The 24,623-nt window shown below is 44.7% G+C and overlaps 2 protein-coding genes across 23 annotated transcripts in view; both read right to left on the reverse strand.

Annotated features, from left to right (window-relative positions):
- The window catches only part of RELL2 (RELT like 2), a 347,299-nt gene that overhangs the window by 156,163 nt on the left and 166,513 nt on the right, over positions 1-24,623 (reverse strand). The window lies entirely within an intron of this gene.
- LOC126957240 (protocadherin gamma-C4) overlaps positions 1-24,623 on the reverse strand; it is a 190,277-nt gene that overhangs the window by 25,253 nt on the left and 140,401 nt on the right. Inside the window, exon 1 of one of the 22 annotated variants that reach the window (XM_050794887.1) lies at positions 9,717-24,508. The exons of 19 other annotated variants lie outside the window; for them this stretch is intronic. In XM_050794887.1, coding sequence (XP_050650844.1) covers positions 9,717-12,146 — 2,430 coding nt within the window. In that variant the 5' untranslated portion in view covers positions 12,147-24,508. Of the gene's footprint in view, positions 1-33; positions 3,640-9,716; positions 24,509-24,623 lie in introns of those variants that run through there. 2 more of the 22 variants (XM_050794907.1, XM_050794885.1) reach the window with 2 other exon arrangements.

Here is a 24,623-nt window from a genome sequence, read left to right on the forward strand (position 1 = left end):
CTCAAGCATTGGTTGAGCCTGCAAAGGTCTCACCTCTAGCCCATAGAGAAGATCAGAGGGTGGGCAGCTTGGGCGAACAGGTTCCCCTGCCATAGGTGCACTGGGTGACTTCACCATCATGAAGCTATCACTCCGAGTGGGTGCAGAAGCCAAGGGTGTACAGCCGTGAGAGTGGCCTCCCACATCAACAAACTTGATAGGGTCATCTGACCCTAGCTGGATTCGGAGGATCCCATTGGAAGGGGGAAGCCCCTCCCTCCTTCGAGATCTGGTGAGACAAGCACAGGTGCCCGCAGGAAAGCAGGTCACTCCGCAGGCTGCCCCACGAAGGCACTTAGAGAGTAGTGCCACGAATGAGCCAAAGGAGACAAAGCAAATCGCCACTAGGGACACAGCCAAGTAGAGAGTTAGACGAGATTCTCCTTCCCTTGGAGCTGAAGATTCTCGAAGATCTGGGACAACTGGATGTGTGTCTTCCTCTAAGGACACTAAGAGAGTAACAGAGGTAGAGAGTGGTGGACTACCACTATCCTTTACCACAATGACCAGCTTCTGTGGTGGGAGGTCAGCTGGGATGGGAACAGCCGTCCGCACCTCCCCAGCATATCGAGAGACTGCAAACAGGCTGGGGTCTGGGGCCTCCAGGAGCTGATAGGAAACCCAAGCATTGTAACCTGAATCCAGGTCCACAGCAGTCACCTTTGTGATTAGGTGGCCAGCACCAACTGATGGAGGCAGTGCTTGGGGACATAAGGAACCAGGCCGGGCCCGAGGACGGAGCACAGCTGGGGCATTGTCATTGAGGTCCAGCACAAATAGACGAACTGTCACAGTGCTGCTAAGGGGTGGATTGCCCCGATCCCGGGCCTGCACCTCAAACTGCAGTGTCTGGGTTTGCTCATAGTCAAAGGATCGAGTAGCATGAACAGCTCCTGTCTGGGGGTTCAGAGAGATGAAGGAGGAAGCTGACACATCTCGATTCCTGGGCTCCAGGAGTGAGTAGGAGATAAGCGCATTCAAGCCAGAGTCTGGGTCAGAGGCTGCAAGGGAGCAAAGCAGGTCCCCTGGGCGATTGTTCTCAGGAACAAACACCTCATGTGACCTCTGAAAAAAAGAGGGTGGATTATCATTCACATCTGAAATATTGAGAAAAATAGTTCTGTGGGTACTGAGAGGAGGGTTCCCAGCATCAGAAGCAGTGACCATGATGTCATAGCTAGATTTGGCCTCTCTATCTAAGGGTCCAGCAGTCACCAGGGAGAACTGGTTCCTGAAGGCAGACTTGAGGGCAAATGGCAAGTGGTCAGGAATGCGGAGGCTCACATCTCCATTTGACCCTGAGTCTGGATCCTGCACACTGATAAGTGCCACCACAGTGCCAGGTTCTGCACTCTCAGGGAGGGTTCCAAGCTCTGAGGTCACTGTGATGTAAGGGGCATTGTCATTTACATCCAGCAGATCCACTCGAAGGCTGCAATGTTGCTCCATGGCTGGAGAACCCCCATCGCGAGCCCGCACATCAAATTCATAGTAATTCTCACTCTCAAAGTCTAGGGGCCCCAAAAGAGTAAGCTTTCCAGTAGTGGGGTGCAGGCTAAAGAGGTTTCTTACACGATCAGGGGTATGACCACTGAAATAAAAGGTGACGTTACCACTGGGACCCAGGTCCGGGTCGGAGGCATTGAGCTGGATGAGCACCATGCCCGCTGGTGCGCTCTCCAACACACTAATCCTGTAGCTGGATTGCTGGAAGGCTGGGGCGTTGTCGTTTACGTCCAACACGGATACCCGGAGCTCTGCGGTGCCAGATCTCGGCGGGTTCCCTCCATCTACAGCAGTCAGCACCAGGCGGTAGTCCGATTGCTTCTCTCGATCCAAAGGCTTCTCCAGGAGCAGCTCTGGGACCAGGCTGCCGTCGCTGCGCTTCTTCACATCCAGCGCAAAGTGTTCATTGGAGCTCAGCCTATAGCTGCTAATCGAATTGCTCCCCACATCTGCATCCTGAGCCTTTTCCAACGGGAAACGCTGTCCTGGAGGAGCTGCCTCCCCAATTTCCAAGTCCAGCTGCTGCCGCGGAAAACGGGGGGCGTGATCATTCACATCTACGATCTCTACCTCTGCTCGGTACATTTCCAAAGGACCTTCGGTGACAAACTCCAGGGGCACGATGCAGCTGGCACTGAGCCCACACAGTGCCTCTCGGTCGATTGGGTTTTTGATGAGCAGGGCTCCGCTGTCCAAATCCACACGGAAGTGTCTTTGGTTCACCTCTCCAGCGACCTGCAGCCTGCGAGCTGACAGACTGTCCGTATCCAGCAGGAAATCTTGGGCGACATTCCCTACAAAAGTCCCTTCCTGTGACTCCTCTGGGACCGGGTAGCGGATCTGCCCACAAACGTAACCCAGGTGGTAAAAGAGGAACAAAAGGGTAGCCCACCGCCAGATTTCTGTCCAGCTTCTCACCTTGCGGAGCATTGCTGCCGCCCGCTAATTCTCTACTTGCTCTTGAGACGCGGATGAAGCCGACCCGCCCCAAACAGCCACAGCAGCTGGAGACACCTATCTCGCTTTCCCCGCGCCAGCTCTGGCGCGGCTCGGCCGGCGCCGCAAGGGTTACGCGCCGTTTTTGCTGGTGGCGGGGTAGATTTGTCTGCCTTTCACCACCCGATTGGCAGACAGCGGCTCCCGGGCTCAGCCAATAGGCTGAACAGAGAACGTCCCAACAGCAGCAGGGTTAATGCGTCGCAGCATTGAAGGGGAAAAAGCCCACCCTATCCTCCTCGCTCCCCCACCCCCCAAAAAACCCAGCCTATCTTTTCGCCTTCCTCCCGCTCAACGGCATGTTTTTCCACGGGTTGTTACCTCTGTGGGGAGGCAGACAACATATATGGTTTTTCTTTTTTTCCTAACACATCAACTGACCCCGCCCCTTTTCGGCGGGGAAAACAGCCACAGCCTGAGCCCTAGCAACCTGCGGCCCAGTGAGAGGGAGAGTAGCCATTGGAGAGTGGTCACTTTGTTCAAGCCAGTGTTGTCATCAACCAGTATTCTAAATGAGTAGCTTCCGTCTCAGTCTGATTGTATTAGAGCAACTGCTAATTAGAACCACTGCCATATACTCAAAACTCTGCCCTTCTGCAGAATATTCAGAAACAGATCCATCTCTTTGCAGAAAAGGCTTACACATTAATGTAGCCAATTAAATTTATGCAGTACACGTTTTCATTGTAACAGGAGGCACAGCTGAAACCAAACCTCTCTTATTCAGACATTTGCTAGTGATACACTAGATACACTAAATTACCATTCATTGATTTCAAGGACAGTATGGAAGCTGGGTGGAGGAAGCCAGGAGAGGGAGATGTTTCAAAACAGTAAAGAATCAATGTGTCTGGGAGGTGCTAAGGACCAGATCTCTTTACCTGGCAGAATGTTAATGTTCACAGATTTAATAGCTTCCTTGAATGATTGACATCAGCTACCAACAGCATTGTGCCTACAAATTCCCTTTATTTGACACCAAGGTATTCTGGATATGTTGTTAATTACCAACAAAGACCATTTCAAAAGAGCAAGCTTTCCACTTAGCCCCAGACCTCTTGGAACTGGAGACTTGATCTCACCCCACCCCCACCCTCATCCAGACCTCCCAGCAACCTAGCTACTCCCTTGCACAAGCACAGAAACAGCACACTTCACACTGTAGGTACGTGCAACCTGCAATCTGAGTGGGAAACACACCAGAGCACAGAGAAAGAGAAAAATCCATCCGATCTGGACATGAAATTTCTTAATTCAATGAAGTCCTTACCTAGGTTACACTGGCTGCCAAAAAAAGCAGCAACAACTGGAGTTCTTATCCTTCCCCAATATTTTTCCAAGCCTCAATCTTCAGGAATATCCTTTTGACTATGATGGGAACCAATATTCTGGTGTCAAAGAGAGGAATCTGGCTTTCTGTGTTCTTTTACACACACACACACACACACACACACCCCTTTATACTTTCTCCCATGGGAATGATGGAGGTATAAACCAGCCTGATCTATTAGGTGTATATGTCAGAATTCACTGTCTCTGTGAATGGCACTGTCATCCACCCAGCTGCCTTAGTCAGAATCTAGGGGGATCAACCTTGACTCATCCCTGTCCCTCACTTCCTATATCATGTCAATCAACAAGTCCTGATGATTTTACTGTAGTCATCTCCCTCCATCTGTACTGCCACTGTGCTGGTTCAAGCATTTATCAATCTCTTCAAATATTGCAATAGCTTTCAAACTGATCTCTTTGCCTCCAGTCCCAATGTCCCCAGTCCCTTCACTTATGACTGACAGAATAATCTTTCTAAAACAAACAAACAAACAAAAAACTCATGATATCATAGGTACATCAGTTCAAAATTCTTCAATGACTCTCATCTATATGAAATAAAATAAAAACTCCTTGGCATGGCCTAAAGGTAACTCAGGATCTAACTCCTGCCTACTTGCTTCACCTCATCTCCTACAAAGGCTGTCTGTTTTACACACACTTTTTTTTCTTTTGAGATGGAGTCTCTCTCTGTCGCCCAGGCTGGAGTGCAGTAGCCTGATACTACCTCACTGCAACCTCCGCCTCCCGGGTTCAAGCAATTCTCCTGCCTCAGCCTCCCAAGTAGCTGGAATTACAGACACTGGCAACCACACCTGGCTAATTTTTTGTATTTTTAATAGAGATGGGGTTTCACCATGTTGGCCAGGCTGGTTTCGAACTCCTGACCTCAAGTGATCTGCTCACCTTGGCCTCCCAAAGTGCTAGGATTATAGGCATGAGCCACCGTACCCGGCCACACACACAGTTTAAAGTTCAGCGATAATGAAATACCATAATCACTCTGCATGGAATTTCTTGCAATGGCCCCTCCCTGCCCTGTCCCTTCCCCTCTACTATCCGACAAACTACTACTCAACCTTTAGTTCATAGCTCAAGCATCACCACCTCTATCATTTCTTCCTGGTTTCCCCAGGCTGATTTAGGTGTTTCTTCCCATTTTGTCCCACTGCATCTTATACTATGCAGATCTCCATTTTTTTTTCCTTTTTTCTTGTCTGTCTCATATTGTACTCTGGGAACCAGAATGATATCTTTTTTTTTTTTTTTTTTTTTGAGACGGAGTCTTGCTCTGTCGCCCAGGCTGGAGTGCAGTGGCCGGATCTCAGCTCACTGCAAGCTCCGCCTCCCGGGTCTACGCCATTCTCCTGCCTCAGCCTCCGGAGTAGCTGGGACTACAGGCGCCCGCCACCTCGCCCGGCTAGTTTTTTGTATTTTTTTGGTAGAGACGGGGTTTCACCGTGTTAGCCAGACTGGTCTCGATCTCCTGACCTCGTGATCCGCCCGTCTTGGCCTCCCAAAGTGCTGGGATTACAGGCTTGAGCCACCGCGCCTGGCCCAGACTGATATCTTTTAATTGTTTACAGTATCTGGCACATAGGGATGCTAATAAATGGTGAATATCAGTATTATCATTTTTAGTTCAAAAAATAGTTATTGCTCTGTACAGGGACTTTATATGCATTACTTTTCACTCTCACAACAAGTTTGCAAAGTAGATATTCTCTTTATTTTATAGATGAGGAAACTGGAGTTTAAAGAGATTAAAAGACTTATCTAAAGCTAAACAACTAATATGTACAGTACTATACTTACATTGGCAATTTCACACCAAAACAAGTACCCAATCTGTTTTACTAGAACTAGAGCATCATAAAGCCTTAATCTTACATATCTTTGACTTGACCTTTTTATGCCAGCCATATGATTCTCCCATCTCTAGATTTTTTTTTTTTTTTTTTTTTTTTTTGAGATGGAATGAGTTTTGCTCTTGTTGCCCAGGCTGGAATGCAACAGCATGACCTTGGCTCACTGCAACCTCTGCCTCCCGAGTTAAAACGATTCTCCTGCTTCAGCCTCCCAAGTAGCTGGGATTACAGGCACCTGCTACCACACCTGGCTGATTTTTTTTTTTTTTTTGAGACGGAGTTTCGTTCTTTCACCCAGGCTGGAGTGCAGCGGCGTGATCTCGGCCCACTGCAACCTCCACCATCAAGCGATTCTCCTGCCTCAGCCACCACACCCAGTGAATTTTTGTGTTTTTAGTAGAGATGGAGTTTCACCATGTTGGCCAGGCTGGTCTCGAACTCCTGACCTCGTGATCTGCCCGCCTCCGCCTCCCAAAGTGCTGGGATTTCAGGTGTGAGCCACAAGGCCCGGCCTGATTTTTGTATTATTAGTAGGGATGGGGTTTCACCATGTTGGCCAGGCTGGTCTTGAACTCCTGGCCTCAGGTGATCCACTGACCTCGGCCTCCCTGAGTACTGGGAGCCATTACAGGCGTGAGCCACTGAGCCCAGCCTCATCTCTAGATTTTTATTGAGATATAATTCACATACCATACAAATCACATATTTAAAGTGTACAATCCGATGGTTTTCAGTGTATTTACATATACTAAACTGATGCAGTCATCACCGCAATCTAATTATACAACAACTTTGTCACATCCCTCCAAATACAATCCCAATACCTATTGAACAGCTGTAGATGTTTAAAGAATAGTTGCCCAGGTGCTAGTGGTTTAGGAAGGTTTTTCCCTTAGATGACTGAAATACCATTTTATGTCTTCCTACAGTGATCTTTTAGAGCTATTCTATGTAATACTTTAAGGCTAGGAGACCTTACTATATTTTTTAAAAAATTGGGCCTAGCCCAATAAAGCTGGATCCTGGTTCTGAGAATACCAGAATAACACTTTGCTTCACATATATGCTAAACGATGGATTGGCAGGTTCTAGAGTACTGTTTTTCTTTTTTCTTTCTTTCTTTCTTTCTTTCTTTTTTTTTTTTTTTTTTTTTTTTTTTCTGATGGAGTCTCACTCTGTCGCCCAGGCTGGAGTACAGTTGTGTGATCAGGGCTCACTGAAACTTCCGCGTCCTGGGTTCACTGATTCTCCCTCACTGATGCTCCCGCCTCAGCCTCCAGAGTAGCTGGGACTACAGGTGTGTGCCACCACACCCAGCTAATTTTTGCATTTTTAGTAGAGATGGGGTTTCACCATATTGGCCAGGCTGGTTTCAAACTCCTGATCTCATGATCCACCCACCTCAGCCTCCCAAAGTAGTGGTTTTCAAATTTGTCTGCACATTAGGATCAAGTGGGGACCTTCAAAAAATGATGTCTATGTCCCACCCCCAGAGATTGTGCTTTAATTGGTTGGGGTGTGGCCTGGGTTTCAGAATTTTTAAAAGGTCTCTAGGTGATTTTAATGTGCAACAAATTTGAGGACATAGTTCTAGGGAAAATGCCAGTTGTTTTCCAGGCTGACCAGAAGAGTGGCAGCTATTTCTTGCTGGTTTTCATGCTTTCTTAGCCTTTTCTTATGTGCTTCTATTTTGTCATTTTTGGTTGTTCTCATATGTGTATTTCCAAGGTGTGTTTAAGATTTTAGGTGGGTGAAGAACTAATGAAAATAATAATAGTAATAGCTGATAATTTTTTTTTGAGACAGGGTCTCACTCTGTTGCCATGGTTGAAGTGTAGTGGTGCAATCACAGCTAACTGTAGCTTCTATCTCCCAGGCTCAAGCAATTCTCCCACTTAAGCCTCCCAAGTAGCTGGTACCAAAGGTGCATGCCAACATGCCCAGCTAATGAAAACAATTTTTTTTTTTGTAGAAACAGGATCTCACTATATTGCTCAGGCTGGTCTTGAACTGCTGGCCTCAAGCAACCCTCCCGCCTCAGTCTCCCAAAATGCTAGGAGCTGGCTAATAATTTTTTAACAGTTATGATATGCCAGGCACTATGCTAAACACTTTGCATACATTATATCATGCATGAATCTTATAAAACACTTATTATTCCCTTTTGCATATGATGAAGAGGCTTAGAAAGGAGATTGAGTAACTTGGCCACAGACTCATAGTTGGTAAGTGGTAGAACCTCATTTGTCTAACTGCCAAATCCAAGAGTTGATAGCAATGATGCACTGAGTAACAAAATAACAGTGGTTCTCCTACAGTTGCGAGTATGTATAGTGTTCTCTCCAGGGCAAAGGCCTTGCAGTCACCTTGCATGGATACCCATGCCTTGGATAGTATCCTTGCATACCACCCTGAATTAATGAATGCTTTACCTTTCTAAGGATATGAATTTATCTACCTTTCACATTGTGCATATACTTAAAAAAAATAAGGCTGGAAGGACAGGGACTAACACTGGAGGCACCAAAAAGACTCTCCTTTTGTAGTTTCTGGGATTTTTGTTGTTGTTGTTATTGTTAAAGAGACAGGGTTTCCCTATATTGCCTAGGCTGGAGTGCAGTGACTATTCACAGATGTCATCCCACTACTGGATAGCACAGCAGTTTTGACCTGCATTTCCAACCTGGGCCAGTTCACCCCTCCTTAGGCAACTTGATGGTCCTGCCTTCCCACGAGGTCACTGTATTCATGCTGAACTTAGTGCAGACAGTGTATTGATCAATTGATCAGCATAGTGTACCACAGCCCAGAACTCCTGGGCTCAAGCATTCCTCCCCCCTCAGACACTGAGTAGCAAGAACTACAGGTGCACATCACTGAGTCTGGCTACTTTATGTTTTCTTGGGTTGTCTAGATTTATTTTTGAAATAAATTATTACTTTTATAATTAAAAGTGGGTATCTTTGAGTTTGGAGATTGTAGTTTTAATTTTTTCTTTTTTTTTTTTTTTTTTTTTTGAGACAGAGTCTCGCTCTATCACCCAGGCTGGAGTGCAGGGGCTGGATCTCAGCTCACTGCAAGCTCCGCCTCCCGGGTTTATGCCATTCTCCTGCCTCAGCCTCCCGAGTAGCTGGGACTACAGGCGCCCGCCACCTCGCCCGGCTAGTTTTTTTGTAATTTTTAGTAGAGATGGAGTTTCACCGTGTTAGCCAGGATGGTCTCAATCTCCTGACCTCGTGATCCGCCCATCTTGGCCTCCCAAAGTGCTGGGATTACAGGCTTGAGTCATCGCTCCCTGCCTGTAGTTTTAATTTTTAAAATACTTTTCTGCATTTTCCGAATTTTATAGCAAACATGCATTACTGTTACAAGGTAAAAATATTTTGTAAGTAGGGTGCACATCATTTCCAGTAGAGTGCTTGAAATAAAATTTAAAGGATGCCTGGAATTTCATTTCATTCATAAAAAATTATCTGAGAATGAGGTACACGATCTGTGTAAACAAAGGAAAATTATCAAAAAGCTAGTTTTAATACAAATGTCACAATCACTTGAAAGGTGGAGGAATGAGGTAGTTTTTGTATTCCTAGAAGCTGCCTCTGGTTGGAGGTATCCAGCAGCTTATTCCTAATGTAAATGATACCAGGCTAAACTCTGATCGCTGAGATCTTGTTTTTTGGCTTAACCATCCCTTAGCAAGATTGGTTAGTTGTTATAGCAAATGAGTGCTGAGGAGGTGAATTGGGTCCATAGATGAGTCAAGTATCTTCCCCCTGAAATGGGACCACAAACCACACTCTGGCAGGCCACCATCTCACAAAGGCACTAACTTTGATCTAGGAAGGGCCAGGTGAAAGTGTGAATGCATCATCAGGAAAACATCTTCATCACTAAAAAACAGCTCCATTCCTTCCTCAATATGATGTAGGAATCAAAAAGCACTAACAGGGTCAAGCATGACTTGCTAAACCTTACCTGTCCGGGAGGGGCGCTCTCTGCGCCCAACACCTGCCTATAGAACACCGGATCGCAGCTCCGCAGCGTGTTCTGGCGGCTGGCCAGTGGGCTGGCTGCACCAGGTTTCTTCAGCAGCGGGTCGCTGCGGCGGGAGTCCGTGGTGAGATACACCTGATGGTAAAGGTGCGGCGACATCAGGCCTCCCCGCACGGCGTCCGCGTGCAAGGAGGGCCCTGGTGTTCGGTACAGTGAGCTCACTGGGGCTCGGTATAGGTCTCTAGACTGCTTCCACTTGTAAACTTTGAATATTATTACTCCGAACACTGTGACCACGAACCCCACAGAAACCAGGATTAGAGAAAGAAGTAGATAAAAGGTGAGATTTTTGTTCTGCTCCCGGGGGGCAGAGCCAGAGGGGAACTCGGCTCGGGCTTCAGGAGAGTCCTCGGTTACTGACACAGTGAGGGTAGCAGTGGTGGAGAGCGAAGGCTCCCCGTTGTCTTTGATCAAGACCGTGAGAGTCTGCCTGGGTGAATCTGTGTCCTGGACTGGACGGGCAGTACTGATTTGACCAGTGTGGAGCCCTATGGCAAAAAGGCTCTGGTTAGGGGCTCCCAAGAGACTGTAGGAGAGCCAGGCATTGTGTCCTGCATCCGCGTCCCAGCCTACCACCCTTGATACTAGGTGGCCTGCTGAGGTACCTCGAGGCAGCATCTCCACCGAGCTCCCACCCGGCCGAGGATATAGGACCTGGGGGGCATTGTCATTGCGATCAGTGACAAATATGTTCACGCTGATGTTAGTGGCCAGGACCGGGGTGCCCCCATCGCTGATATGAGCTGTTAATTCAAATTCCCGCCGATCCTCATAGTCTAGGGGCACTAAGGATGACACTATGCCATTGTCACGATTTATTGTGAAATAGCGACCCACTAGCCCGGTTTCAGCTCCTTGTTCCAAGAGAAAGAAAGAAAGCCGAGCATTCTGCGGGGCATCGGGGTCCCAGACACTTAGGTTTAGTATTGGAGCCCCGGGGAGGTTGTTTTCTTCAATGTAAACGTCGTAGGAAGATTGAGAAGATTGTGGAGGGTTGTCATTGATGTCGGACACTTGAACACGCACTATTGTAAGGGCTGAGAGGGAAGGGGTTCCCGCATCTCGGGCGGTGATGCTGAGGTTGTATTCTGGCACAGTCTCCCGATCCAGGTCTGCACTGGTTTTCAAAGTGAAGTAATTCTTGAGGGAAGAAGTAAGGCTGAAAGGGAGACCCGCTGGAACTTCGCAGGTCACCAGCCCGTTCTCGCCAGCATCCAGGTCAGTTACACTGAGCAAAGCGATGACAGTCCCCAGAGGGGCATCCTCGGGTACTGGGCTGTACACGGAGGTGACTGTGATCTCCGGGGCATTGTCATTCACATCCACAACCTCCACCAACACTTTGCAATGTGCTCCTTCGGGACTGGCGCCCTTGTCTTTGGCCTGGATGTAAATCTCATGGAGTTTGGTGTCCTCGAAGTCCAGTCGACCCTTGATTGTCAGCATCCCGGTTACAAGGTCTAAGGCGAATAGTTCCCGCACGCCGGCGCGGTTGTGGCTGCCGAAGGAGTAAATAATTTCACCGTTGGGGCCTTCATCCAGATCCGTTGCAAGGACTTGTACCACGCGCGTCCCGGAGGGTGCATCCTCCAGGACGCGCGCCCGGTACAAGGACTGGTTGAAGACAGGCGCATTGTCATTCGCGTCCAGCACCGTGATGTGAATAGGCAGGCTGGCAGAGAGAGCTGGGGTCCCTCCGTCCAATGCCGTCAGCACTAACTGGAGACTAGGCTCGCGTTCTCGGTCCAGGGCGCGCTCCAGCACCAGCTCCGCGTACTTGGTGCTGTCCTCCCGCGTCTGCACGCGAAGCGCAAAGTATTCGTTTCGGCTCAGCTCATAGGTTTGTAAAGAGTTGCTTCCCACATCGGGATCGTGCGCGCTCTCAAGCGGAAAGCGCGTCCCCGGAGCCACAGCCTCGCTAATCTCCAATTTCATTTCCTGGGTAGGGAAAGCAGGATTGTTGTCGTTGATGTCCTGGATCACCACTTCCACGCTGAACAGTTCCAGCGGGTTCTCCACTACCAACTCCAGAGTTACAGTACAAGACGGCAGTGTCCCACACAGCTCCTCTCGATCCAGACGGTCGTTCACAAACATCTCTCCGGTCTCCCGGTTCACCTCAAAGAATCTTCGGCTAGCTCCAGACACCACCCGGAGCCGGCGGGCTGACAGGCTACCGAGATCCAAACCAAGGTTCGCGACCACGTTGCCCACAGCGAAACCCTTCTCTCTTTCCTCCAGGATCTCATAGTGAATGACCGTGGAAGCCTTGTTCAAGGCACCAAGCAGAAGCAAAACTCCCACTACCCTCCCGGTGCTTACCAGTCCGCTCCTCCAGGCCTCTGGGACCATCTCACTCAAAGGCAGATCCTCTCAGCGGGGTCCAGATCGTCCCTGCGATTTCGTTGAGAAACTTTCAGCGGGTTAGCGCTAGGGCGCTGGGCGCCGAGTCCGACATGGCTTTCTGGATGCCGTTGATTTGCTCGCCGGCTGTTCAGTCTCTGCCTCATCCCGGGGCGCAGAAAGGGGACGGGCCGGGGCCCAATCTCCAGCGTCTTCATTGGCCGACAGCGGCACACAGAGTCCCAGCCAATAACTGCACGAAGAATGAGCTAGCGCCGGGCTCTCTGAGCAGGACACGCGCTAGCGCCAGGAACTTCACTTTCCTTTGGCTTCCTTCCAGAGTTTCCAGTCAAAGCGCCTTGCCAGTATCTGTGCATAGGAAACCTACCTTAAGGAAAGCCAGCCTTGGGGCGGTGAGGCTAACCGTTCTGCAAGTCTCCAATCCAAATCAAGACCCATTAAACACTTGAATCACTTTCTTTGATCACAAGAAAGGGGATCGAACCAAACCGAAAACTACACAACGTTGTCGGGGAAAACACCAACAAATCTGGTTTGTTGGAAGACAGACAATTAGCCAGACCCTACTTGTAAGGAGGCATTTAGCATTTCCGTGGAGACATTAATAATTTCAGTTTTATCTCTTACCAATGAAATTAGCATTCCCTGTCACTTCCTCACTATCTGGAGCTACTATCAAATTAGCAGGAGTTACTATCTATTGGTTTAACTCTGGCTTATAAAATTTAAAAGTACAATTCAGATTTTATTTCTTTTAAAACTGGATGTCATTGTTAGCTCTCATTTCTTAAGAACCAGGGAGCAATAAGAAATTTCCCTACCCCATCTTTCACAAGGAGCATGATCTCAATTGTTGAGCACACTCTCTCTATAGTTTCCCTTTACTTGATCAATCCTTTTCCCAAGATCTTGCACTTATGCCACATATGCCACAAGAAGTTGCACTGCTAACGAAGAAGAAGACGGAGAAGATTTTAAAAAGAAAAAAAGCCAGACCTATTTAACACCTAGGATCTTTATAAAATTATTGAAATAATGGCAGCAAAGCTCCACAAATCTTTAGAAAATACAAAGCCTTTAGTCACAGAATAAAGAGGCTTCAGTTTTCTGCATTTAGAATTGTAGTCACCAAACAAAATGATAATGATTATGATAGTGAATAAAAGAGTCCACTGTGATATCAGAGTTGAGATGTATATCCTTGAACAAGAAACGAACCTCTAAGCGTTCCTGGTCCTCTCCTATTAAATGAAGAAGGCAGGTAAAGTGCCTGGCACAGAGTAAGCCTCAATAAATGATGCAAACCACACCATTAGATGTAAAGTGTTAGAGCCTCATACTATTTCTTAGACATCACTTTGATTGCATAGAGTCCTTTTGAAGTATAACAGAACCTTGAACATAGGTGAAGGGGTAGGCACATAGGTTAGGTAGGTAGAAAAGAAGTAAGGATATATAGGATATTTCCCAAAGAGATGAAAAGCCATATGTGACCTACATTTCCATGCCTTTAACACTTCAATTCATCTCTGAAAACCCACAGTTTTAAATGCTCAAGTTTGATAATTAGCCAGACCAGCAAGAGGGCTGATAGGCATTAGAAGATAGAATACATTTAGAATTTAGAATATAGAGTATGGCCCAGTCACTTGCTACGCAAAGTGTGAGGATCAATGGTCTAGGCACCACCAGGGAGCTTGTTAGAAATGCAGAAATGCCCTCCTCTAAACCTACTGAGACAGGATTTACATTTTAACAAAACATCAGGATGATTTGAAAACCCGTTAAAGTTTGACAAGCACTGATCTAGTGGGTTATTCAGAGATACACTGGTTTATCAATCTTTTCTTCTGCTATTCAGCATCACTTAATTCACAGTCTGGTTTTTGAAAATCAGCTTTTAAAAATGTTAAGTCATTTTCTCAATAATAAGGCCTGCCATTTTCTTGATAATAAGGCCTGTAGTTTTCTGAGACTTCTGTTGTTGTTGTTGTTTGTTTGTTTTTTTGTTTTTGTTTCTGAGGCAGGATCTCACTCTGTCATCCGGGCTGGAGTACAGTGGAATAATCACAGCTCACTGTAACCTCCAACTCCTTGGGCTCAAGGGATCCTCCCTCCTCAGACTTCTGAGTAGCTGGGACTACAGGCCTGAGCTACTGCACCCAGCTCATAGTTTTCTTAAGACCTCTTCATGAACCAACAGAACCCTTGTATATCCATTCTCCACAATAGCGAGGTTGATCTTCCTAAAATTTTAGTTGGATCACACAATTCTCCAGCTGCTCCTCAGTAGCATCATACTGCTCTTGAATTAAAATACCAAGTCCTTTGCATAGTATTCAAGTTCTCATGTCTTCTCCCTCTCTAACTATACTCCATTGCACCACTTTGAGGGTGGTCAGATTCCCAGCCCTTCCCTGTCTCAGGGCCCTCACACAAGTTGTTCCTTTGCCAGGAAAGCTGCTTTCTCCTTCCTCCCTTTGCTTTGCTAATTTCTACAAATCTTTCCGGTCTTAGTTTAAATGTTATTTTCTAATAGAGGTCTTCCATTAGGCCCCAGTTAAGACCAGGATCCTTTGTTATGCTCTCTCAGAACACTTTATATTTTTTTCCATTGAACTTGGCACAACTTTAAATTTTATAATTATTTTTGCTTAAGCAAAATGTCTGCTTCTCCCACTGAAAAAGAAAAATAGAAGCTCCAGGAGGGCAGGGACCATGCTATTTTCGTGGCCACTTGTATCCTCACTGTCTAGCACAGCAGGCATTTAATGTTTATTAATACAGGAATCTTTATGCTACTGGCATAGTACAATAATAGCATACACTAAGGACTATATACGTATTCATTTGTGTGGATCCAATCTCCCTGGAAGTAAGCATTTTTTGGAAGATACATTTACTCCTTCAAGTTACCAGTGGACCTGATGAGACTATTTCCCAGCCCTAATGATCTGAAGATATAATATAGTTTGCCAAAGAGCCAAGTAAGGTGTGATAATACAACTCACAGTGGATAATAAACAAAGATGCCATAACTTGTTGTTTCCTTCCTTTCCTTCTCCTTCTTTTCCTTCCTTTCCTCCCTCCCTCCCTCCTTCTCTCTCTCTCTCTCTCTTTTGTTTTGCTCTTGTTGCCCAGGCTGGAGTGCAATGGCTTAATCTTGGCTCACCGCAACCTCCGCCTCTCAGGTTCAAGCAATTTTCCTGCCTCAGCCTCCCGAGTAGCTGGGAATACAGGCATGCACCACCACACCCAGCTAATTTTGTATTTTTAGTAGAGATGGGGTTTCTCCATGTTGGTCAGGCTGACCTCAAACTCCCAACCTCAGGTGATCTGCCAGCCTCTGCCTCCCAAAGTGCTGGGATTACAGGTGTGAGTCACAGTGCCTGGCCTATATCACTTATTTCTAGGGGAAATGGAAGGACCAGTATACAGGATTTATATACTGATTCAACACAATTTCCCAGTCTTTATCTTTTTTCTTCTCTGTTTTATAATTTCAAGAGAGCTTCTGACCAATGAGATGCAGCATTTACTATATATATATATATGGTTTTTTTTGTTTTTTTTTTTAGATAGTGTCTTGCTTTGTCACCCAGGCTGGAGTGCATTGGCACGATCTCTTCTCACTGCAAGCTCCGCCTCCTGGGTTCAAGCAGTTCTCCTGCCTCAGCCTCCCTAGTAACTGGGATACAGGTGTGTGCCACCATCCCTGGCTAATTTTTTGTATTTTTAGTACAGACGGGGTTTCACCGTGTTAGGCAGGATGGTCTCAATCTCCCAATCTCATGATCTGCCTGCCTTGGCCCCCCAAAGTCCTGGGATTACAGGCGTGAGCCACCACCCGGCTATAATATAGCTTTAAAATAGGAAGTGGATGTATTATATGATTGAGAGTAAGGTCTTAGTGTCAAAAAGATTCAAATTCCAGTACTGGAATTGTATTGGAACTAGGTTCCAATACATAGAACCTAGTAGCTATGTAACCATGAAACTTTTATGTTTAACTTCTCTTTTATTTTCTTTATCTATAAAATGGGAATAATAATAGTACTCACTGACATAACCACAGACATGTCAATCATTTTTAAAATCTTTTCACAGCTTTCTACATACATAGTGCCCCTATAAAATGCAGGGATTTTAAATAAATTTATATAGTAATGCAACCAACCCCACAATCCAGTTTTAGAATACTCTCATCACCCCCAAAATTTCCCTCATGCCTGTCTGTAGTCAATCTTCCTAGCTTCAGCCTCAGGCAACCACAGTTTTGCCTTTTCCAGATATTTTATTAAAAAGGAATTATAAAATAGGTAGTCTTTTATATGTCTTTTATATGATGTAGCATAATGTCAAACTCAGCTTTTGACTATACCCTCAAATACGTTATGTCTCCAACCTTCCTCACCTGGTAAGTGGCACTTCTATTCCAGCCAGAATTTCAGAAGTAATTTTTACTATGTTTTTCTGTATCCCCACATCCAGTATATTACTAATCCATACCAATGCTTACTACTCCCAAAACATATTTTGAAACTATCAATTACGTATCCTATCTACTGCGAGCCCTGAGTCAAAGCAACCTTAAATGCTATCATAGCTTCCTTGCTGTTATTTTTACTCCCTCTTTTGCATTCCCTAAATTCCACTTCACATGCAGAGACCTGAGTAATCTTTCAAAAATGTACATGAGATTATATACCTTCCTTGCTAAAAACATAACTAGGCCTAGCTACATAACTTGTAGGGTCAGTGCAAAATAAAAATAGGGGGCTCGGAGGCTGGGTGCGGTGGGTCACATCTGTAATCCCAGCGCTTTCAGAGGCTGAAATGGGTGGATCACTTGAGGTCAGGAGTTTGAGACCAGCCTTGCCAACATAGTGAAACTCCATCTCTACTAAAAATACAAAAAATTTGCCGGGTGTGGTGGCAGGTGCCTGTAATCCCAGCTACTAGGGAGGCTGAGCCAGGAGAATCACTTGAACCCAGGAGGCAGAGGTTGCAGTGAGGCAAGATCACACCACTGCACTCTAGCCTGGACAACAGAGGGAGACTCTGTCTCAAAACAAAACAAAACGAAACAAAACAAAACAAAACAAAACAGGGGGCTTGGGCTTGTTGTTAAAAATGATTGACCAGGCACAGTGGCTCATGTCTGTAGTCCCAGCACTTTGGAAGGCTAAGGCGGGAGGATCACTTGAGGCCAGGAATTTGAAACCAGCCTGAGCAACATAGGGACAGCCTCATCTCTTTAAAAAAAAAAAAAAAAACTTATCTGAGCACGGTGGCACGTGTTTGTCATCCTAACTACTCAGAAGGCTGAAGTGGGAGGATTGCTTGAGCCCAGGAGTTCAAAGTTGTAGTGAGTCCACTACACTCCAGCCTGGGTGACAGAGCAAGACCCTGACTCAAAAAAATAAAATAAAAATTATTAAGAATTTCAAGATGATAACAGCAGAGCCCTAACCAAAGGGTAGGGGCCTTCAAAGCAAGGGGCCCATCTAAGCATGAAGCCCTGTGTCCCTGCACAGGTTGCCTGCCCATGAAGCTGACCCTGCTTGACACAGAGGAAACTCTCAATAAATATTACCTAATATATATTTTAATATTAGCTAACTGTCTAATTACCTAATATTATTCCCAGAGGGTTAGTAATATCATAAAATCCTATTCAAGATGCTATTAAATTACTGCACACAAGTAAAAATAAATAAAATCCTCTTAAAATCCTAAATATCATCGAGTAGTCTTTCCATTCTACCTAATGTGTCTATTTGAACAGCCTCCTAAGGTCAAATTATGGGATCATTTGAGGAAAAATGGAATAAAAACAGTTAACCAATAAATCAAACAAGCACGTATCTCAATTTAGACAGGTAGGACATTCAAGGATTTGGTGAAGAAGCTGAATGGTTTAGCCTTCATATTTATCTGAAGTTTACCTGAATATTTTGCATACTTTGATTTGATAAGATGATCTGTGAATTTTTTTTTTTTTTTTTTTTTTGAGACGAAGTCTTGCTCTGTTGCCCAGACTGGAATGTAGTGGCATGATCTCGGATCACTACAGTCTCTGCCTCCGGGGTTCAAGCAGGTCTCGTGCCTTAGCATCCCAAGTAGCTGGGATTACAGGCGTGCCACCATGCCCAGCTAATTTTTGTATTTTTGGTAGAGACAGGGTTTCACCATGCTGACCAGGGTGGTCTCAAACTCCTGGCCTCAGGTGATCTGCCTGCCTTGGCCTCCCAAAGTGCTGGGATTACAGGCATGAGCCACTGCACCTGGTCTGAATCTTAAGAATAAGTTTTATATGACCTCCATTCTATCTACAATGTTTTTGCAATTAAAAATAATGCTGTAATAAATAACCTGGTATATATGAATTTTTGTAATTTTTGAGGTATGTATTTATGATAAATTCCTAATAGTGTGATTGCTAGGTCATAGGACAAATGCATATGTAGTTTTGTTAGAACAAGAAGAAATTATGCCATCGAAATGTTTTGGGACTACAAACATTTATTTTATTTTACTTATTTTGTTTTATTTATTTATTTATTTATTTATTTATTGAGAGGCAGAGTCTCGGTCTGTCACCAGGGTGGAGTGCAGTGGCACAATCTTGGCTCACTGCAACCTCCACCTCCCAGGTTCAAGCGATTCTCCTGCCTCAGCTTCCCGAGTAGCTGAGACTACAGGCGTGCGCCACCACGCCCAGCTAAGTTTTGTATTTTTAGTAGAGACAGGGTTTCACCATGTTGGTCAGGATGGTCTCGATCTCTTTACCTCATGATACGCCCGCCTCGGCCTCCCAAAGTGCTGGGATTACAGGAGTGACCCATCGTGCCCAGTCTATTTTGTTTTATTTTTTGAGATGGGGTCTTGCTCTGTTGCCCAAGCTGGAGTGCAGAGGGGTGATCATGGCTCACTGAAGCCTCAACTTCAAAAGGCTCAAGCAATCCTCCTGCCTCAGCCTCCCAAGTAGCTGGGACTACAGGCATGTGCCACCATTTCTGGCTAATTTTTAAATTTTTGTAGAGACAGGTTCTTGCTTTGTTGCCTAGAATGGTCTCAAACTCCTACGCTCAAGCAATCCTCCCACCTTGGCCTCCCAAAGTGCTGGGATTACAGGAGTGACCCACCGAGCCCAGCAAAAACAGTAATTTTGGATTGTTTTGTTAGTCAAACATTGATTTGTTAGTCAAAAGCCTAAAGTAAAAAAAAACACAGGTTTACCCCATCTCCCACTTTAGTGCTATTCTCTTCTAGTCTGGATCATATTAGTACCTTCTTATCGTTTACTATATTACAAATGTTAAATATGTCAGGAAATTACCTGCAAAAAATTTACTAAATTTGTCCACATGAAAATCTTCCATGAGATCTACACTCTCCTAAGAAATAATTTGTTTCAATTTTGTACCCACATTTTGCTATTACATTGCTATCTAACTTATTATTAGTTCTCACCAAATGGGTAGCCTTGTATGGTTGAGTTATTTCTTTTTTCTTTTTCTTTTTTTTTTTTTTTTTTTTTTTTTTTGAGATGGAGTTTTGCTCCTGTTGCCCAGGCTGGGGTGCAATGGCGTGGTCTCGGCTCACCACAACCTCTGCCTCCCAGGTTAAAGCGATTCTCCTGCCTTAGCCTCCCAAGTAGCTGGGATTACAGGTACTCACCACCATGCCCGGCAAATTTTTCTATTTTTAGCAGGGACAGGGTTTCACCATGTTGGCCAGGCTGGTCTCAAACTCCTAACCTCAGGTGATCTGCTCGCCTCAACCTCCCAAAGTGTTGGGATTACAGGTGTGAGCCACTGTGCCGAGCCTAGTTTTCTAAATGAAGTAATTTACTTCAACATATAAGAGAGGAAGAAAGAATTGTGGCTTTCTGATCATTAAAATTTTCTGGCAGCTGGGTGTGGTGGCTCATGCTTGTAATCCTAGCATTTTGGGAGGCTGTCGTGGGTGAATTGCTTAAGCTCAGGAGTTTGAGACCAGCCTGGGCAACATGGTGAAATCTCATTCTACAAAAAATATAAAAATCAGGCTGGTGTGGTGGCATGTGCCTGTAGTCCCAGCAACTTGAGAGGATGAGGTGGGGGCACTTGAGCTTGTGAGGTGGAGGTTGCAGCAAGCTGAGATTGTGCCACTACACTCCAGCCTGGGCAACAGAGCCAGACCCTGTCTAAAAAAAATTAAAATCTTCTGGCACTATAGAAATTTAGTACATGATAAAGATGCTATCTCAAATCACTAGGACAAAGATGAAGTGCTTAATAAATGGCATTGGGACAACTGGATAGCCATTTGGGAAAAAAGATACAATCAGATCCATATCTCAGCACACACATGAATAAACTCCAATTAGATCAGGGATCTAAATGTGCAAACCAAAAACCATACAAGTACTAGCACTGGAAGAAAAAAGTAACGAATATTTCTATAACCTAGGTGTGCGGAAAGGCTTTCTAACTATGACTTAAAACCTAAATACAATATAAGAAAACATTGATTTGGCCGGGCGCAGTGGCTCATGTCTGTAATCCCAGCACTTTGGGAGGCCGAGGTGGGTGGATCACTTGAAGTCAGGAGTTTGAGACCAGCCTGGCCAAAATGGTGAAACCCCGTCTCTACTAAAAATACAAAAATTAGCCGGGCATGGTGGCATGTGCCTGTAATCCCAGCTACTTGGGAGACTGAGAGATGAGAATCACTTGAACCTGGGAGACAGAGATTGCAGTAAGCTGAGATTGCAACACCACACTCCAGCCTGGGTGACAGACTGAGAGTTGGTCTAAAAAAAAAAAAAAGAAAAAAAAGAAAAAAGAAAACATTGATTCATTTCATTACACAAAAAACAAAAACAAAGGGAAAAAAATTGCATTGCAAAAAAATGCCAAAAGGTAAATGACAAGCTGTAAGAAAATATTTGCAGTCTATTCATTGGACAAAGGACTAATATCCCTAATACAAGGAGTTTTCAAAAACTTCATGGAAAATGCGTATTATGAAAAAAAATGCGTGGATTGCAAAATATTTCTAGCACCAAAATAAACCCATACTAACATGTTATAACATGTCTGAATAGGATCTAGTTGGAGGCACTAAGAATAGTAAGATATCAGTTTGAAAAGAGCCCCTATCAGAGTAACATGAATTCTGCTAAAATGGAAACAAGAACAGACATCAGATTTATGATGAAGCTTGAGTGGAAGAATGATGAAATCATTGATGTTTTGTGAAAAGTTTACGGAGACAATGCTCCAAAGAAATCGGCAGTTTACAAGTAGCTAACTTGTTTTAAGAAGGGATGAGGCAATGTTGAAGATGAAGCCCACAGCAAAAGACCATCTACATCAATTTGGGAGGAAAAAAATGTGCTCTAACTAAAGAAGACCTACAATTAACAGCAGAAACAATAGCCAACACCATAGACATCTCGGTTCAGCTTACACAATTCTGACTGAAAAATTAAAGTTGAGCAAACTTTCCATTAGATGGGTGCCAAAACCATTACATCTAGATTAGGGACAAGAAAATTAGCCAGGCATGGTAGCATGTGCCTGTAGTTCTGGCTACTTGGGAGCCTGAGGTGGGAGGATTGCTTGAGCCCACGAGGCCAAGGCTGCAGTGAGCCATGATGGTGCCACTGCACTCCAGCCTGGGTAACAGAGCAAGGCTGTGTCTAAAAAAAATTAGAATAAAATAGATCAGCTGCAGTAAGACCAGAACTTTCACTTGATTTTTTTTTTTTTTTTTTTAGATGGAGTCTCGCTCCGTTGCCCAGGCTGTAGTGCAGTCGTGTGATCTCAGCTCACTGCAAGCTCCACCTCCTGAGTTCATGCCATTCCCCTGCCTCAGCCTTCCAAGTAGCTGGGACTACAGGTGCCTGCCACCACTCCCAGCTAATTTTTTGTATTTTTGGTAGAGACGGGGTTTCACCATGTTAGCCAGGATGGTCTCGATCTCCTGACCTGACCTCGTGATTCGCCCCCCTCGGCCTCCCAAAATGCTAGGATTACAGGCGTAAGCCACCGCGCCCGGCCTCAGTTGAAATTTTAAGCAAATGTGATAAAGATCCTGAAGGGTTTCTTAAAAACAAAACAAAACAAAACAAAAAACTGTAACAGGAGACGAAACATGGCTTTACCAGTGTGATCCTGAAGACAAAGCACAAGAGGTGGAAGTGGTCTAGTCAATGCAAAAGCAGACTGGTCAAGAGCAAATATCATGGCAATGGCTTTTTTGGGATGTTCAAGGCATTTTGCTTGTTGACTTACCGGAGAGCCAAAGAGTGATAAGATCTGCTTAGTATGAGAGTGTTTTGAGAAAGTTACCAAAGCTTTAGTAGAAAAAATGCCTCAGGAAACTTCCCCAGAATCCTTCTTGACCACAACAATGCTCCTGCTCATTCCTCTCATCAAGCAAGGGCAATTTGGTGAGGGTTTTCTTGGGTAATTATAAAGCACCCACTTTTCAGTGCTGATTTGGTTTCTTCTGACTTGTTTTTGTTTCCTAATCTTACAACTCTAAAGGGCACCCATTTTTTCTTCAGTAGCCAACATAAAAAAGACTGCATTGACATAGTTAAATTCCCAGGACTCTCAGTTCTTTAGGGATGAACTAAATGGCTAGTATCATTGCTTACAAAAGTGTCTTGAAATTGATGGGGTTCATATTGACAAATAAAGCTTATATTTTTATTTCTATCTTTTAATTCAATTTCTTCATAAGCATTTAGAGTCCCTTAGTATATCCCCTAAACTTTTTACAAATTTAGGCTAAAACACTTTAAAAAAAAAAAAACCTACTAGAAAAATGAAAATTTTTCATCAACAGACAATTCAAAAAAAATACATAGGGTCATTTGTGGTGGTTCATGGCTGTAATCTTAGCACTTTTGGGAGGCTGAAGTGGGAGGATCACTTGAAACCAGTAGTTCAAGACTAGCCTGGGCAACACAGTGAGATCCCACATCTCTACAAAAAAAAAAAAAAAATTAGCTGGACATGGTGGCATCCATCTGTAGTCCTAGCTACTTGGGAGGCTAACGTAGGAGGATTGCTTGAGCCCAGGAGTGCAAGGCTACAGTGAGCTATGATTGTATCACTGCAATTTGGCCTGAGCAACAGAGCAAGATTCCGGTCTCCAAATAAACAAAAAGATATAAACTGGCTTTTAAACATATGAAAAACTATTTAACCTCATTCATAATGAGAGAAATTTTAATTAAAATTATTTGGAGATATCTTTTTACCCATCAGGTTGGCAACAATTAAAAATCTTGACAATATACTCTGCAAAGGAGACTATGGGACAATGGACATTTTCATCTATTTGTAGGAATGCAAGATGGGGTATGGTTATATTTAACAAAACTACATATGCCTTTACCCTATGATCCAACAATCACACTACTAGGAATTTGTTATGCATACACACCTCAAAAATAACAACAACAACAACAAAAATATGTATATATATCTCAGGTTCTTCATTAGCATTTTTTATAATTGCAAAAAATATTGGAAACTACCTAAATGACAAGTCATAGATGGGTTGAACAGATTATGACATGTACACATAAAATGGAGGGTTTTTTTTGTTTTTTTGTTTTTTTTTTAAACGAGTCTCGCTCTGTCGCTCAGGCTGCAGAGAAGTGGTGCGATCTCCGCTCACTGCAATCTTCACCTCCTGGAATCAAGCGATTCTCCTGCCTCAGCCTCCCAAGTAGCTGGGACTACAGGCACCCACCACCACGCCCAGCTAATTTTTGTATTTTTAGTAGAGACTGGGTTTCACCATGTTGGCCAGGCTGGCCTTGAACTCCTGAGCTCAGGTGATCCACTCGCCTCGGTATCCCAAAGTGCTGGGATTACAGGATGAGCCACCACACCCGGGTTTTACAATGGAGTTTTATGAAACTATTTTAAAAATGAAGATTTCTATACATTTATATAGAATGATTTCCAGGATATATTATTAGTACAAAAAGCAAAGTGAAAACTTTTCCTTTCAACCATGTGAAACCAGATATATCACTATAACAACTAGGAAGTGGATCAAAATGTTTGATAAAAGCTTTTAGACATTGGCCCAAAAGACAGTGCAGGATTCTAATCCATAAGAGAAGACAAGCAGGCCGGGCGCAGTGGCTCACGCCTGTAATCCCAGCACTTTGGGAGGCTGAGGCGGGCGGATCACGAGGTCAGGAGATTGAGACCATCTTGGCTAACACAGTGAAACCGCGTCTCTACTAAACAAAATACAAAATATTAGCCAGGCGTGGTGGCGGGCGCCTGTAGTCCGAGCTACTCGAGAGGCTGAGGCAGGAGACTGGCGTGAACCCGGGAGACGGAGCTTGCAGTGAGCCGAGATCGCACCACTGCACGCCAGCCTGGGTTACAGAGCGAGACTCCGTCTCAAAAAAAAAAAAAAAAAAAAAAAAAAAAAAAAAAA

Source organism: Macaca thibetana, chromosome 6 (genome assembly GCF_024542745.1).
Source record: "Macaca thibetana thibetana isolate TM-01 chromosome 6, ASM2454274v1, whole genome shotgun sequence".
NCBI classification, from domain to species: Eukaryota; Metazoa; Chordata; class Mammalia; order Primates; family Cercopithecidae; genus Macaca; species Macaca thibetana.